Source organism: Asterias rubens, chromosome 1, assembly GCF_902459465.1.
Source record: "Asterias rubens chromosome 1, eAstRub1.3, whole genome shotgun sequence".
Classification (NCBI taxonomy): Eukaryota; Metazoa; Echinodermata; class Asteroidea; order Forcipulatida; family Asteriidae; genus Asterias; species Asterias rubens.
Window position 1 is genome coordinate 16349313 of NC_047062.1, and position 17293 is coordinate 16366605.

Here is a 17293-nt window from a genome sequence, read left to right on the forward strand (position 1 = left end):
GATTGCTTCACTATAGCCGTTACACACCTGTGCATATCTCATTGGCTGGCTGGTGGGCACCAGCACACGAGGGGGCGTGAGTCAGAGTACCGATGTCGCATGCAATTATGTCCTCTATGCATTATTATAACACCCCTTGCAAGTATTCTGCCTGCTCATTGGTTTAGAGCGCGTCACATGACATGTCTTAGTTTCGCTAGACGACGGCCGTGTGATAGTGCGTCGGTTTGCCATGCGCTAGTCCGAAGACTAGCACACGGCGCCGTGCGCTAGTCCGACAGACTAGCACACGGCGTGCAGTACCCAGACGTCCGTTGCGTGTACGAGGATGATAAATTAACAGTCTGTAACCACTTCGGATTGCACGACACTACATGCAACACAGTAAGTAAAAGTGTTTGCAATCTGTATTCGCGTCGTCCGTGGATTGTAGCATTCAGGTCTGTAACTTAATAATAATAGTACAGTATTTAGAAATGTTTGGGGTGTTATAAAACAAATATTGACTGCTTTTACTCGTGCAATGGTTAAAAACTATGACTCCCTTGGTGATCCCCTCGGCTTCGCCTCGGGAAAATAGAACGCTCCGGGGATCACCTCGGGAGTCATAGTTTTAACCATAGCACTCGAAGCAGTCAATATTTGTATACTAGCCGGAGGACATTATTGCATATGCAGTAATGTCCGCGGACGTTTTTGCATATGCAATCGTGTCCGCCCGGACATTGCCGCATCATGCAACTGTGTCCACCCGGACACATTTGCATATGCAGTTGTGTCCGCCCCGTGCAAAACTGTCCTTGCAGTAAATTAAACGCCCTTGGTTGACGGAACATGGAATAATCACGGTGAGGGGGGAGGGGGGCTTTCTCCTTTCTCGGATTGGAGATACCACGCAATAAGCCCTCTCCTGTACCCTCTCCACCTAATATCCACAGTGCTTTACATTTCTCAAAACTCTGGCCTGCTATTTCCTATTTATACATTGTATCAAGCAGTCAGCAATTTCATAAAGTGAAAGTTATATTGGACTCCTAGAGACTGACACAATTGGCTTATCCATCCAATAAAAGGCAACGGATATTTCCCCGTCCTTTTTTCTTCCTTGGGTGGTCCGTGGAACGTTGGCAAGATCCCCCATATTTCAAAAATGTGCAAACCCTATTGCAAAAGAAGAAGTTTAAACCCACTTCAACAGTAGGCCTAGGCCTAGGCCTAACTCGGTTCAAACAATACATAGACCTAGTCTATTTGTTATTAGAATGTTTGCATTGAAATTCATCATGAGGACAAATCGGGCGAATTGTATGCGTGTGTGGTCTATTGAGGGGCCCCTTCGCCCGATCCCGTGCGCGATACGAAATTAGCCTACCCCCATCGCCACCCTTCTTCACACCCTTTGGAATATTTCTACATCCATGGCATAACTTATCAATAGGCCCGTTACTTCAAAGGATAGGCCTGTGAGGAGGAACATTTGTTTTTCTTTCGGGGAATATATACACACTGCGATGACGGGAGGCCTTGTTGGTATCCCCAATCCTAGTCTCCCCAGGGCATGGAGGTGGGCAGATCATAATAGAGCAAGGCCCCCCCCCCCCCCCCCAATTGCAGATTATTCCATGTATGGAAAACTTAATGGAGGCCTACAAGCAGTACCGGTCGCATGCAATTATGTCCTCTATGAAATACTATCCGGAGGACATTATTGCATATGCAATAATGTCCGCCGGACGGTTTTGCATATGCAATCGTGTCCGCCCGGACGCTGCTGCATAATGTAATTGTGTCCGCCCGGACACGTTTGCATACGCAGTTGTGTCCGCCCCCGTGCAAAACTATTGTTGCAGTAAATTAAACGCCCTTGGTCGACGAAAGACGTTCGCCGGTTTTTTTACAAGCTAAGTGCATGTCATGAATGACATGGGAAATCATGTTCGGCCGTTGGGTATTCGCTGCGTTCATAAAATACGTGAATATTCATGCTGCATATTGATATGCTTTTTTTAAGAAGGTTCAGTGCATGAACGCTCGCTTACGCGCGCACATGTACAGTCATGTTCATGTCCGCCGGACGGTTTTTGCATAGCCCCGGACACGATTGCATATGCAAAAGTGTCAGGAGCGGACAGTATTGCATGGCGGACACAATTGCATCTGACACCGGTCTAATCTGCTACAGTGATAAGATCCTGATGCAAAAAATTGTAAAAATTGCAGCTTCTTGGACAGGACACTTCGGGAGGATCAAGAGTTATGACCGCAACACGTGGTCCATGTGCGGTCGGAGTAAATAACCCTGATTCTTGCAAAAGCTCTCCATAATTTATTATGCTAGGCGGTTTTTTTCCATAAGTTTCAAGAGTATATCATGACCTTTAGTAGACAATTTGTCTGTTTTTCTGCATTGAAGCAACCGATCAAAGTTAATGATGAGTTAATGAACCATATCCAGGGTTTCAAAGTCACTGTAGGTAGGATCGAAGTCCCACCGGTCATCGACACCGATGCGAGATATAGCTAGAGAGGGGTCAACGCATTGTATAATCACGCGCGCTTGTGTGTGTTTTCAATGATACGGTGACTACCTGTGTACTAATAGAGACCAACTCGTCTGTGGATGGGACAACCCCCTCAAAAGTGGACAACTTGCACACATGTCCTATTGAAATTGGAAGACAATGCGGGTGCAGCTGACAGAGTCGAGTTTGTAAAGTGCAGCCCAGTCTTCCTTCCACACTGACAGCAGCTGGGAGTCATTTCGTCTTCTTCACATGGTCTCAAGGTTAATGTTGCACGACACTTTTAGCACCCCGTCCGCCGCCGTGTTCTTATCGTCGACCCACTCTCACGTCACCCCGACTGCTGACCGGTTGTTTCTCGATCTCACACGGCAGCTGCGGTCGGTCCGTGCTCGCCTGTAGTACGGGTTTCTCCGTGGACAGGACTTCCGTGTATTTTCAATTGTTGTATGCACACACGGACACATTCTGAAGCATAGATTGTAATCTTTTCAAGGTGATTTCAGGGACGCAAGTTTAGTAAACTCAACCCAAGGGAACAAGATGGCACTCATCAATCGCCGTGTAGTTCTGTGTCAGCGTCCAGGCAAGTGTAAAACAGTAAATTTCTCTATTTGACCACTGGCCAACAAGGTGCTCTGCCTGTGTAATGAGTGGCCTTGTCATTCTATGGTTTTACTAGCCTAGCCACATGTGTTTAGATATTAATACATTTTTGTGCTGGTATTCTTGGTCTTCCTGTCCTCTGATCGTATGGGCAAGGGTGTACGGGGAAAAATGCTATGCCTGATACAATAATGATCTGACCATCACTTTACAAAATATATATATTCATTAAAACATAACACCGGTGGTCTGATGCGTAGGGAAGGTCACCAAGACAGTTTCTCTTTGATAAAAGAGTGACACTCTATCATCAACATCTTTATTTGAACATCACGCTGACCAGGGGGGCAATGGAGGGGGGCATGAAGTATCAGGCCTGTAACTGGGCAAAATAAGAGACTTAAAAAAATAAAAAAATTGTCAACGGTTGCAATGCAGAACTTTTCCTGGTTATAAATTTGTATGTGATTATTTGAATGGTGTCATTTGTTCATCCTTTGGACTTGTAGTTGGTGTGGTCTTTGTTTACATTATTTTATAGTATGATTTATGCCAACTCCTCCAAAAGAGGACAACTGACTTACGTCCAAGACCAGAAATCTAGAACAGATGTCATACCTTGGTAATGACCCTGAAAACAATTGTGTAAGCACATGGAGGAATTTATTCCTCCATGGTAAGCATATACATCCTAAAACCCCCTTGTTTTCGTCTGAAATTCCCCTGTTGATATAGACCTTATTAAAACTATGTCAAAAGATTTCAATATCGAAAGTTTACCTTGAGGCGAGTTTTGGAGACTCAAGTTTCCATTTGTGACTGACTGCTGCGGCCATGGTGTTGGTTCCTGTTAGCACCTCGGTAAACATTTATGGATTTGGCATTCTTGAAAAAAAAACAGTGAATTTCTTTTGAGTTTTCTCAACAAATGGACAAGAGCTACATTATCAAACACTTTCACAGGTGACTTTTGTTGCATCTTTCTTGATAATTTTTGTCTAGATACCTAAATCAGAATTTTCGACAAAAAACAAGATATGACCCTAAAATCAGGCAAAAATTCAACATCACTACAGCATATGCTTATAAGGTAGATTCTAACCACTCTTTAATTCAAATGGCTTCAATTTAACACACACAACAACTATGATTGTCAATGCTGCTCCTAAATCTTCTCTCAAAATGCATAGTGCAGGAACTCCTGCTACATTCAACCCCACCACACCCCTCTGTTCGGGCTCTACATTTAACACCATGTTGCTCCATGGTACAATTCATCCTGCCCAGATACACTGCATGCATGTACACCATGGCTCAAATTTGGGTTGAAAACCACACAGGGCTCGTACACATAGCACATAGCACAACAAGTTTACCAGACAAGAATTTTTCACAAGATCAAATTGAAAATAATTCCTGCATGGTTTAACATTTGAACTGATAATTTCAACAAAACCATTTTGAAAGAGAAATATCTTTGTATACTCCATGATGATGCTTTGTTTTTGAAAGGGCAAGGGCACTAAGTCACTTTTTCCTCAGTAAAGAGTACCTAATGAGGACATTGTAAATTTCGACTAGAGCATTTCAAGGGCACGAGGGCAATGACTAGGGGGCATGGATGCAATATTGCCTTCATTGCCTTGGTCATCAGGCCTGGTATATATTCATTCTTCAATACTCATCACAATTTGAAGAGATTTATCAGACAGAAAATCAAAATGCAAAATGCAAGACCATCAAAATTGTCCAGTTATGAGTTTACTGGCTCAAAGCAAAAGTCACTGGCCTCAGGCCTGTAACTATTACAGGCCTGAGGTCCATTGTAAAATTGAGGAAATTTTAAAATTGGGTGTCAAAAATGGTCTCTTACATTCTTATATTATGTAAATTTCAAGAAAAACAGGGTTTCCAAAATGGTCTCTTACATTCTTATTACATGTAAATGACAAGTAAAACAGGGTGTCCAAATAAAAAAACAGGATGTTCAAAGACACACAGACACCCTTCTGACTGCTAAAATTATGCTTCCAGTTTCATTCTCATTTTTGTGAAACATAGAATACTTAATAAGCATGATGAGCTTACAGTATAGAATTACTGTTTTTATTATTTTTGCGACTGTGCTCTCTTTAAACTCCAGTAAAAATAAAAACAATTCTTCTAGCTGTGTCTTTTTAAGGGGAAAAAAGTTGTTTGAAGTTCAAGGTCTGCCAATTACAATCTCTTTGTTAAACCAACCTGAAACATGATCCATTAGTTGCAGATGCAGCAATTTATTTTTGAATAAACACATTGGAAAGTTTCACAGTAGAAGACAATTTCCAATCATGGCCAAGGGCGTAATATTAGGCAATACTGTCAGATGTTATCATCGCAGATTGTGTGTGAAGATTTACTCTGCCTGGAAGGGGAACCAGGCGTACCGGGTTACACAGCATGAGGCTTGCTGATCAATGCAACAGTCATACCTAGGACCAAGGTCTGTCCACATTTTGGAGTTTTTTCCCCCTGAACTTTTGTTGCCAACAGCTATGCATTTCTCGGCCACTTTGCATCAATTTGTCGTTTTGAATTACTAACTAATAATGGGTGTAAAAAAGACTTACTGTTGGTACTAACAAATCACTTGCTTGAAGGGACGGTGCATGTCACTGTTTGAAAAGAACTTTCACTTAAACTGTATTTCTAGAAACTACAGTGTCAAGTGATATTGTTGAATTGAAATAGGTACCAGATCAGACTTATTTTATGGATGTCAGTCACATTTTTTTTTTGCAGACTGTTCTGAGGAGGAAAATACTCTTTTTCCTATAAGCATCACGGCTTACTGTCTAAATGTCAAAGATGCTGTCAGGTTTTTGACCCCAAACATTAAAAGATAGATTTTTTTGAGTGAAAGGTATTTCAAAGAGTATCACCTGCTCTAACGAAAAAAAGTTTAACTTTTACTTTTAATGGTCAGGACCATGACAAAAATTTAAAATGTTTCTAATAAAACACATAAGAATTGGTCCCATGATACATACTGTCTGGATCCCAACAAAAACTAATTTTGAGCACTTTATTTCAGTGCTACTAATAATTGGCGGACTTTTTCGAGCAATGGCTCAAATGAAAGCTTGTAACTTTCTCGACCCCCATCAAAATACCTATTGAATTTTAAATCAAATATTTGGGGTCAAATCGGCCAAAAATCTGACATAGCATCTTTAACTGAGTGTTTTTCATATTTGAATTAAAAAACAATTTTGTTTCCTTTTGGTAAATGCTGCAAAGCTCTCACGGCAAATCTATCAAAACTTGATTTAATAGTTCTAATGCCATTCAGCAACTTGTATTCAAAGTGTCTGCACAGTTCTTTGCCCTACTTACAGCTTGTGTGTAAATAACTTGCCTACGTGTGGGCCATGCGATGGTTGAAAAGCTTCCCCAACTTTCCCACCAATTCCCACGCTTTGTCAAATTGTCATCACTCCTCAGTGATTTTGAATGATACGCTTTGAAAATGTATTGGTGTGGCCGTGCCAAACTCTCTGCATGAGTTGGTCTAAAAATTCTCCGCTTGACATAATTCTTTTCCAAAAAATATATGTATAATTTTTTTTAGCTGGAGCACAAGTTCACTGTCAAAATTTTAAAGAGAGTGAGAACTAAATTATAACAATAACACAGGGTGAACAAAGCTTTTTTATTTGTTCATGAAGTTTTTAAGGTGCAGTAAAGATCTAAAAGTACGCGGGGTCAGGCCATGCATGGTTTGACAATGTGAAAGCAATGATACAATCGTTGCTGTTTGAAAAAATGATTTTATAATATTTAAACGAAATTTGATACTCATGATCTGAAAGGCCAATACTTTATGCGATAACACTTTTGGCCAGTATTCAAAGAACACAAAATTGTGCCGCTGCCTTTGTTATTTATTTTTTTCTAATTTGTTAAGCTAACCTTTTTACCTAAGTAATCATTTACCTTAAAAGAATGTTGTTGAAAAAGGAAAGAAAACAAAGTTTCCCATAAAAGACACCAAGATGTGTTGTTCTCCTGTGATTATGAGTATGCATTCACTATGAATTGCAAAAAGGCCTTTGCCAATAATCTGCCACATATGTTGGAATCTCTGACCAATCGGACTTACCTCCCATTAAGCCACCTACAACGATAAACAAACATTGGTAGCAGCCTGTTCTATCTTGGAAGACCCATTTGTTAAAAAAAAAAAAAAAAGGTCTGGAATTGGGATTACACACTACCCCCTTCTTTAAAGCCATTGGACACTTTTGGAACAGAACAAAAATTTAAAGTTCACAGATTTACAAATAACTTACAGGATTTACAGATGGTAATGGTGAAAGAATTCTCTTAAAATTTTATTCAATGAAATGCATTACTTTTTGAGAAAACACTAAAACAATATCAGTTCTCGATATCGAGAATTACGGATTTATTTTAAACACATGTCATGTCACGGCGAAACGTGCGGAAACAAGGGTGGGTTTTCACGTTATTTTCTCCCGACTCTGATGACCGATTGAGCCTAAATTTTCACAGGTTTATTATTTTATATATAAGTTGTGATACACGAAGTGTGGGCCTTGGACAATACTGTTTACAGAAAGTGTACAATGGCTTTAAGAAGGTAAGTACCAGTACCCTGTGATCCACTTTTTACAGGGGAAATAAAGTATCTCGCCTGTTAGGTGTATACCTTTGCATGCTACATAATGGAATGTCAGGGCAAATAGTCTACCTTCCGACTGACCGACCAGAAATGGACTTCCTTCATCTCATTCTGTGATCTCAGTTTAAAGACAAATAAATTGTATACTTACATAATATTGACAGTATGAAGAAATATAGAATGAACTGAAAATTGTTTTGATGACAAAACTTTTCTTTTTCTTTTAGGGGTGAAAGGAAAGCCAACAGTAGACAATTTCCACACGGAAGATTGTGAATATCCCACAGATATTGAAGATGGACACCTCTTAGTCAAGACATTATTTCTCTCCGTCGATCCATACATGGTAAGTTTGTCTCCTCGAGACAAAAAACGACTTATTGTCTCCTACATCAATTGATGTGTATTTAACTTTCAGTTTTAAAAACAAATCTTTCCCTTGATTTTATTTTTAGAGGACAAATCTTAGTGAGAAAGAATCACAACATACCACTGTGTACCTGTGCGTAAACCTGTCAATCAATTTGCCTGTCATCATTTGTTTAACAAGAAACCATTTTGAAGACCAGAGTAGACCATCTCTTTAGGGAGGGGCTTCATGGTCAAAATACACTGTGGATACACTAATTTTACAATTAGAAAGAGTCCTCATGAAAGTGGAGAAAAATTACTCTAACCTTACATTAAAGATACTGGACAAAACCAGTCTTCTCACTTGCTGTATCTCAACATATGCATAAAAAGACAAACCTGTGAAAATTTGAGCTCAATCAGTCGTCGAAGTTGCAAAATAATGAAGAAAGAAAAAACACCCTTGTCACACAAAGTTGTGTGCGTTCAGATGCTTAATTTCGAGACCTCAAATTCTAAATCTGAGGTCTTGATATCAAATTCGTGGAAAATTACTTCTTTCTCGAAAAATACTCCTCTTTAGAGGGAGCCGTTTCTCACAATGTTTTAAACTACCAACCTCTCCCCATTACTTGTTACCAAGTAAGGTTTTATGCCAATAACTATTTTGAGTAATTACCAATAGTGTCCACTGCCTTTAAAATGGTGTAAAGTGTAGTTTTATTTTATACTCATTCGTAGCTAAATTTGAAACATGAAGTCATCAGACATCCAAAACAAATGAGTACAAATTTTGTTGTGGGAATCAAAACGTCAAAATCAATGCCCTCCTAAATTTACCCAATTATTTCATTAAGGGTCTGGGTGGCATCTTTCAAAAATCTTACTGTTTCTTTTTAAGTTGCTAAATGCAGTGTTTCTTTAACAAATATCCTCTGAGTAAAAGAACTTTATGAACAAATTTGAAAATACAGCTCTGTTAATCCTTTTTCCCATGTGCATAAACCAAAACGAGAAGTGATTGATACTGCAAAACTAACTAAAACTAACTTTTTGTTACTTGACCCGTTGAAATGTACTTTAGTTTCCTCTTCCTTTCACATTTTCTCCTCATTGTTAGTTTTATTTTGTGGATTTTTGTTCCTTCTTTTTTTTATAGAGAATATGTATGAATGCTGACACTGGCACGCAGCACTTACATCCATGGAAACTGGGTCACACCATATCGGGAGGAGGGGTCGGCATTGTCACGGAGAGCAGATGTGACACGTTTGTTGCCGGGGATATCGTATACAAAGATTTCAATTGGCCATGGCAACTTCACGCTTCGGTTCCAGCTGCTCAAACCAACAAGGTGGGGGTTTCGGTCTAATTATATCCCAGCTAGTAGGCCCATAATGCCTTGCTCTGCCATATTTCCCGCCCTTTTCTCTACTGGTGTACCTCTATTTCCCGCCATTTTCTCTACTAGCGTACCTTAACTAGGGTAAAGATTGAAGTTCTTGAGAGAGTGCAATTGAGAGAGTGCAATTTCCTCCAAGATAGTAGGCCTACCTGGAAATTCATCTTTGAGAGGGCAAGGTCATTTTCATTTTGCAAAGGGTACTTCCATTGGAAATCTGTAATGTCAATGGGAAACATTTGACGGGGCACCAAGGCCAAGATCAGGGCAGTTAAGGCCATGGCCTCCGTGGCCTCCGTTTAGGTCCAATCCTGAGGTAGCTTTCAACCCTAACCATAAAACCCGCCAAATATCACTTTTTGGGGGCGTGCTCAAATTCCCAGTAAAATGTACATGTATATTGATTTCTAAAGTCAACAAACTCAAGTCCAGGCAAACCACAGTCTTTAACTCTCTCTGTCTCTCTCCACCGCAGATTGACACATCCGTCACCAACAATCACCATTCATTGGCGCTTGGCGCCCTTGGCATGCCTGGATTAACATCACTAATCGGAATCAGGGAGAGGGCCCAGCTCAAGGCAGGGACCAATCAGACGTTTGTCGTCAGTGCGGCTGCAGGGGCGTGTGGGTCACTAGCGGGTCAAGTAAGTGTTCTATTATTCAATGCAGAGAGGGAAAAAAAACTTACAGCTGAAAGATTTATTGGATTTCTGTGGGAAATGGTTTTGAGTTTCTTTCCTCTGATTTGCAACAAACACATCACTCAACCTATAGGATTTTTTTTGTCAAAGTAGGTGGTCATCTTTTGAGATAACAGTAAAACAACACTTAATTAATTTTGCAACCCACACCTTCTTTTTTAGCATACTTTCATTTAGTCTACAGGGTTCCCCCCGAATTTATCAAAAATGCAGGGCATTCGTCTAATTAAAAAGGAAACAGTGTGCCATGTGACATTGTTGTTGAGCAGTTATTCATTCAATGAGGAATTTTTTTTTGGGGGGGGTGTGTGTTTGGGGATGGAGTTGTTTTGATCAATTGTAATACATAGGAACAGATAAGAAAACCATTTCAAATAGGTTTCTCATTATTTTTCTAAAAATAGCAAATAATGTAGTCTTAGGGCCACACTAGATGTTTAAAAAAACACTACAGTGCATTTAGTATTTTGTCACCATGACTAAGTGGTGTCAAAGTGTACATAACCAAAAGAGGTTTTATCTGACATAACTACATACTGTACAAACCAAAACAAGATTAGCGTAACCCAGATGTGAGCCAAAAGACTCGTTTTAATCTATGATCCATTCTTTTATCAAGATAATTTTTATGTAAAATTGGGGTCTCTAACCGATTTCATAAGTCATGTAGACAGAGAACAATGGGAAGCACATTCCAAAGATCACTAAATGATGGAAATATTTCCGTTATCATAAAGTTACAAAGAAACTATCGTTTGATAAACAGCATTTTGAACACTCTTATAAGTGACCCAAACCCATCAAAAGCTCAAGTCCATCCCCTTTAATTTATTTACCCACTGGACTTGTTGACAAGTCCTTAAATGTTTATCGCACTAATAGCATAATGGCTCTCTCTCTCACGATACAGTTGTGTTGTTTTTTGAGGGTCTCCTCTCGCTGCTGCTCTCTTGCTAGACTGCTGGCTCCTGACTTCTTTAATAGAGCTGTAGTAGAGAGAGCAGTAGTCTCGCGAGAGCAAGCAGAGACCAGCACCAATCTCATGAGTTTGTGGTGCGAGAGTCATTATGGTATCACACAACAATCATTTAATGACTTGTCCACAAGTCTAGTCCTCCAGTTGTTTTTACAACCTGCTGCTATGCAAAGGTCAATGCACCCACAAAACAACTGATACCCATATCACTTTAGTATCACCCCCCTCACCAAAGCCACAAAAACAAACAAACAAACAAACAAACAAACAAACAAACAAACAAACAGACAAAACAAAAACTCCACCAAACTTGCATGCTTTATGCACAATTCACCTACCAAGGATAGATCCAGGGGCACAAAACCCACACAGTTTATTTGTAAAAGTTTGATATCAGCTTACATGTCTCTTCAAAAAATGTTGTTTAATATGGAAATTTGCGTCGGGGATAAAAAATATTAATTTTGGTTTTACCACTCGAGTGTTGTTTGGTCAAGGTAAAGGTCCCTGTATTTTCCTGTTATCAATGTGGATTAGGATAATAATGTTTCTCTCCTCGAACCCCCCCCCCCCCCCTACCCCTCTTCCAGATTGCAAGGTTAGATGGATGTGGTACAGTCGTAGGCATATGTGGTACAGAAGGAAAGTGTAGGTTTCTAATCGATGACCTTGGATTTGACGCAGCAATAAACTACAAAACAGATGACATTGCGGCCAGGCTAAGGGAGTGCTGTCCAGCTGGTATAGATGTCTACTTTGATAATGTTGGTGGTGAAATCAGCAATCACGTCATTAGGCAGGTAGGTGGCTAATTCCCTTGTTAATTAGACCCTGGACACTATTGGTAATTGTCAAAGACCAGTCTTCTCACTTGGTGTATCTCAACATATGCATAAAAAACCAAACCTGTGAAAATTTTAGCTCAATTGGTCGTCGAAGTTGCGAGATAACCATTAATAAAACACACCTTGTCACACAAAGTTGTGCTTTCAGATGCTTGATTTCGAGACCTCAAATTATAAATCTGAGGTCTCAAAATCAAAATGCGCGAAAAATTACTTCTTTCTCGGAAACTGTGTCACCTCAGAGGGAGCCATTTCTCAAATGTTTTACACTATATACCTCTCTCCCATTACTCGTTACCAAGTAAGGTTTTATGCTAATAATTATTTTGAGTAATTACCAATAGTGTTCGCTGCCTTTAAGGCAAATGGCAAATGAAAATTGCAGGATTAAAAAAAGAAAAAATGAAAGATGTTAAAAACATTAGTCAGATTGATAATGTTAGTGTTTACATATTTACACTTGACTCACATGGTATTAAGTGACATGCCTGATACTTCTTGGAGGCAACAAAGGTGATTGCCTCCATGCCCCCTGGTCATTGCCTTGATGCCCTTAAAATGCTACAGTAGAAATGTCCTTGTAGGGTGCCCTTTACCAGGGAGAAAATGCCTTGGTGCCCTTGCCCTTTCAAAAAACGAAGAATACAGGTCTAAAGTTGGTCATGGTGGTAAATACCCCCTGAAATATTTTTACCTAAAATGTCGAGTTTTTTTAGATTTGAGTACAACAATTTAATTAGCTTTGATCTCGCAAGTTTGATTTTTTTATTTTATTTTTGGCAGCAGTGAAGACATTGGGGTCTTTTTTTGTTTCTCTTGACGTCAATGACAAACTGAGCATAAATCTGCACAGGTTTATTATTTCATGTATACTAGACTCCCTTGTCCTACACCAGGCAGAGCAGTATACACTGTGTTGTGGGTCTCTTGAGATCTTTTTGTGGTCTTGGGTCTCGGTTCAAAAGAGTCGCTGTCTGTCTTTGAAGGGTTGGTCTCGGGAGCACTAGTCCCGGTCTCGGTCTTGGCTGTTAATGTCTCCACCCTATAGACTGATGTGGTAATAAAACAAGAACTTTGTAAAGTTTATTATATTAAACTCATCATACCATATCTGTTTGTCCTTCAGATGAACGATGACAGTCGTATCGTTCCTTGCGGCCAAATCTCACAGTACAGCATCGACATCAGGTGTCCTCTTGAAAAAAGCATCCGGGATATTCTTAAGAATAGACGGATCGACAGAGAAGTCTTTGCATCTTATAACTACAATAGCCTCTTCAAAGAGGGGATAGCTCAACTTGCCAAATGGGTTCAAGAAGGAAAACTTAAGGTGAGTGGAGCTTATTAATTTTGGTTTTACCCTTACATCGATGTGTGTAGGCACTGTATACTCAGTACTATCTCGAGTCCTGTGAAAAAATATCACAGGCATATTACTCGGATTGGATTCGAACCCACGACCCTTGCAATTCTAGAGCAGTGTCTTACCATCTAGACCACCGAGATTGCCCGGTAGCTAGAGGCAGAATCCTATGTTTTAGCAGCGGGCAATGCAATGATATAGCGCTAAATTTAAGTGGAGCTTGTCTTTTCTCCTGGAAGGGTTTAGTAAGGCCTTGTCTTAAATGATGAATCCAGCTACAGCTTGATTGCTGCATCATCATCAGTATAGGTCATCCATAGCAACACCCTTTAGCAAAAGCCGTAGCTGTAGCGGAAGCCGCCATTTTCTATACTACCCGGGAGTGGCGTGGTCTAGTGCACCAAACTCAAGCTGCGTTCAGCTCTCACCCAGTGAAGGGTCGTCAAAAGCCTCAGTGAGAGCACGGTTTGCGCCTTGTGACCTCAGGCTAAAGGGGGTCTATTCAAACTCGGTGATCTTGCAATTGCCAACCCAGTAAACAGCAAACCGAAACTCTATCAAATTCAATCTTTTTCACAACACAATTTTTTTATGCAAGTTGCCAGACACACAAGGCCTGAAGGCAACAATTGATTTTTTTCCAGGGACTGTTGATACCTACTCCTGGGGCTGACACAGGGTTACAAATGTCCACAACAATAACTAAACAATCTTTCCATCATGAATTTTCTTACCTGCAGACAAGAGAAACGGTGGTTGAGGGTCTTGAGAACTGTGGTGCTGCCTTTGTTGGAATGATGAACGGGAACAACATAGGGAAGCAGGTAGTTCATGTCGCCAACCCTTGAGGAGGTGGTCATCTCGGAGCAAGTTGGTCTGCCGACCGATGGTGAGTTTGATCACAAGTAACCAATGCACCGTAGCTTTCCTGGGGTCGATTTCACAATGAACGAAGATTTATCTTAAGATAAGTTGTCAGTATCACCTAAGTGATTTGTATTGTGACATCACACTTTGCTTAGCGAGTAGGATTGATTTGCACTTCAGATCAGTCTATGCTTTCTGTGAAATCAAGCCCTTGTGTTCTTTTCTACAGTGTACAAGCCTAACATGACCGGTTGGTTCAAGGCAGAGTGTGGTAGCAGCTACTTGACTAGACTCATCTAAACCAACTTCTTCTTGCCAGGAATCAAGTTCAAGCATCAGTAGCCGTTATGGTTGGCAGGCAAACTTTCTCAACGTCAAGGACTCAAGGTAATGGGTTATTTTATGGCTTAACTGACAAGCTTGTTTTTTTGTTCTCAAGCTATAGCAATTGCATTCTGATATCTATCCTCAGGTATCATGTGATGATTTTAAAATTACACTTGGATCGTGTATGTATAAATTATGAATTAAGAAAATGTCATTGGTGTATTGAATGTGCAACGTATAATGCGGGCGTAAAAAGATATTCACAAAAAGTCGGCATGATGATGTGCCAATTTTAGGGGCCAAATTTCTATGTACAAGTTTTGTCTGGGCATTTGTAGAACAAATATACTCGCTTGAACCATAAGATGGCATACATGGTGTATTTGGTCAAATTTACTCGTATTTTTGTAGAAAAATCAAGTATAATCATGTGATATAAATGAAATAATTAGAGACATGCTATTTTTATGGTGTTTTATTGAAACAATATAAAAGTTTTTATACGATATGGAAGCAATAAATTTGAAGCATTTGAATCAAATTCTGATCGGAAAGTTGAAAGATGTGGAATAGAATAATGACATGAGTTGACATTTGCCTTTGAAAATAATAAGTTGTATGTAAGAAAGTGTTCCTTAAGAAGGAATCACCAGACCTCAAATGGACATTATTGTGTCAATTATGTCGGGTGAATTGGTTCAACACAGTATTTTAATTTAATCTGAATAATCCATAGAACTTATTTCAGTGTTAAATAGACGTCATAAGCTTACAATTTAAAAACAACTAAAAATATCTCTGCATTGTGTATAGATTCTACAACATTCTCAAAATGCAATCTAATTGTGAAGAGATGTTATTTCTTACGGTTCTTACTTGCCAGTTTTACATAATCATGGTGGTAAAAACAGGATGTATATATCCACATTGTTTAATAATTCAGTCTATAACCATCTGTACAGTAATTTGTTTGTATTCAATACATCTCGAGAGAATCCTGAACGTTAGAAAATATTTTTGAACTGTTCCTGGTGTGTATTCTAAATATTTTGTTTAAAGGCAGTGGACACTATTGTTTATTACTCAAAATAATTATTACCATAAAAATATACTTGGTAGTACGATTGATAGTAATTTGATTTCGAGACCTCAGTCTTAGAATTTGAGGTCTCGAAATCAAGCATCTGAAAGCACACAACTTCGTGTGACAAGAGTGTTTTTTTCTTTCATTAATATCTCTCAACTTCGACGACCAATTAAGCTCAAATTTTCAGTTTTATTATTTTATGCATGTTGAGATACATGAAGTGAGAAGACTGGTTGGTCTTTGACAATTACCAATAGTACTAGTGTCCAGTGTCTTTAAATTAAGAATGTAATTATCAGGTTATTATCCTGAGTTGACAGACAAGGCTATAATCTATTTGTAAAACCAAATGCCGATTTGTAAAACAGGGTTATTCACAATTGATGACTTTTCATATGCCATGAAAATGAGAAGGTGACACCTTTGAACTTTATGACTGCTTTATAACTTCAAATTGACAAAAACAGAGAATGAAGTTAGTGATGAAAGAACTTAATGCACCAGATGCAGCAGCAGTTCAATGTTCAATTCTTTATGTGTATACTTGTTTGTCAGCAGAACTCAGTTCAATTTTGTTGTGCAAGTAGGAATGTTCATCAGTTACATTCCTTTAAATGTAATGCACTGAAATGCTGCAGGGAAATGTAGTCACCTCGGTATATGAGGAAAGCTTTACTGTTTTCAAAGCTTAATTGGTTTCAAAGCTTACAGGTGTATTCAGGTTTATGTTTTAATAATTAAATGGAAAAGAGTCTCTTAAGATTCACATTGACCCCGAAAAGACCTAGGCCTAATTTCATAGCACTGCTTATTCAATTATTCGCTGCTTACAGTTCCCTAGTTTCATACAGCTGTTAAGCAGAAAATACTGCTAAGTATATTTCTTTACACGTTTTCTTCCTCCATGGTTATATGGTGGTATGCCTGATCCCATGTAAAGCACCACAGTAACAATGTGCCCATATTGTGAATAATCATCAAGTAACATTACAAGAACTCACATGCAAATTAATTGACAACATTACAATCATGTATTATTAATAATTAACCTTATTCTGGAAGTCAACTCCTTTTTTATTGGTTTCTTGTTGCATTCATTTTTTATAAATAATCAATTCAATGTATTTTTAACTGCCAGTAACAAACTTTTCCCATCATGTACCTGAAATATTGTTGAGGTTTAGTAGCTGTAGCTAAGTAATTGTGTGTACAATTTTCAGTGACGTAACCAGAAAGGGGGATGGGGTAGGACTGCTCGAAGCCTCTGCCCCAATACCCAAATGCACAAATTTGATACACTAGACAGCCCTCAAAATTATGATCTGATGGTCCCCCTCAACGAAACAAAATTAAAAGAGAAAATGTCTGGTTACGCTACTGACAATTTATAGTATTGAAAACATGTATTCAAACGTAAACGTATTAAAATACCTCACTAATTTGGTATAATCAGCAAAGTATGCACTCATGATGAAACGTAAACCAAGGACCAAATCTTATTTAAAAATTAAATGAAAAGAACAAACAAACAAACACTAATAATGGGATCTAAACAATTTG

General features: G+C 39.1%; 1 protein-coding gene across 2 annotated transcripts; it reads left to right on the forward strand.

The window, feature by feature from the left end:
* Window positions 1–360: 360 nt before the first annotated feature.
* LOC117290406 (prostaglandin reductase 2-like) lies at window positions 361–15851 on the forward strand. 2 transcript variants are annotated; one of them, XM_033771805.1, is made up of 8 exons: window positions 361–384; window positions 8040–8158; window positions 9323–9517; window positions 10041–10211; window positions 11835–12044; window positions 13216–13419; window positions 14193–14341; window positions 14549–15851. In XM_033771805.1, exons 1-7 carry the CDS (start codon window positions 375–377, stop codon window positions 14298–14300), a joined length of 1017 nt encoding a protein of 338 aa, XP_033627696.1. In that variant the 5' UTR covers window positions 361–374; the 3' UTR covers window positions 14301–14341; window positions 14549–15851. The 2 variants fall into 2 exon arrangements, with proteins under 2 accessions (XP_033627696.1, XP_033627687.1); XM_033771796.1 differs by lacking the exon at window positions 361–384 and adding an exon at window positions 2619–3108.
* Window positions 15852–17293: the final 1442 nt, after the last annotated feature.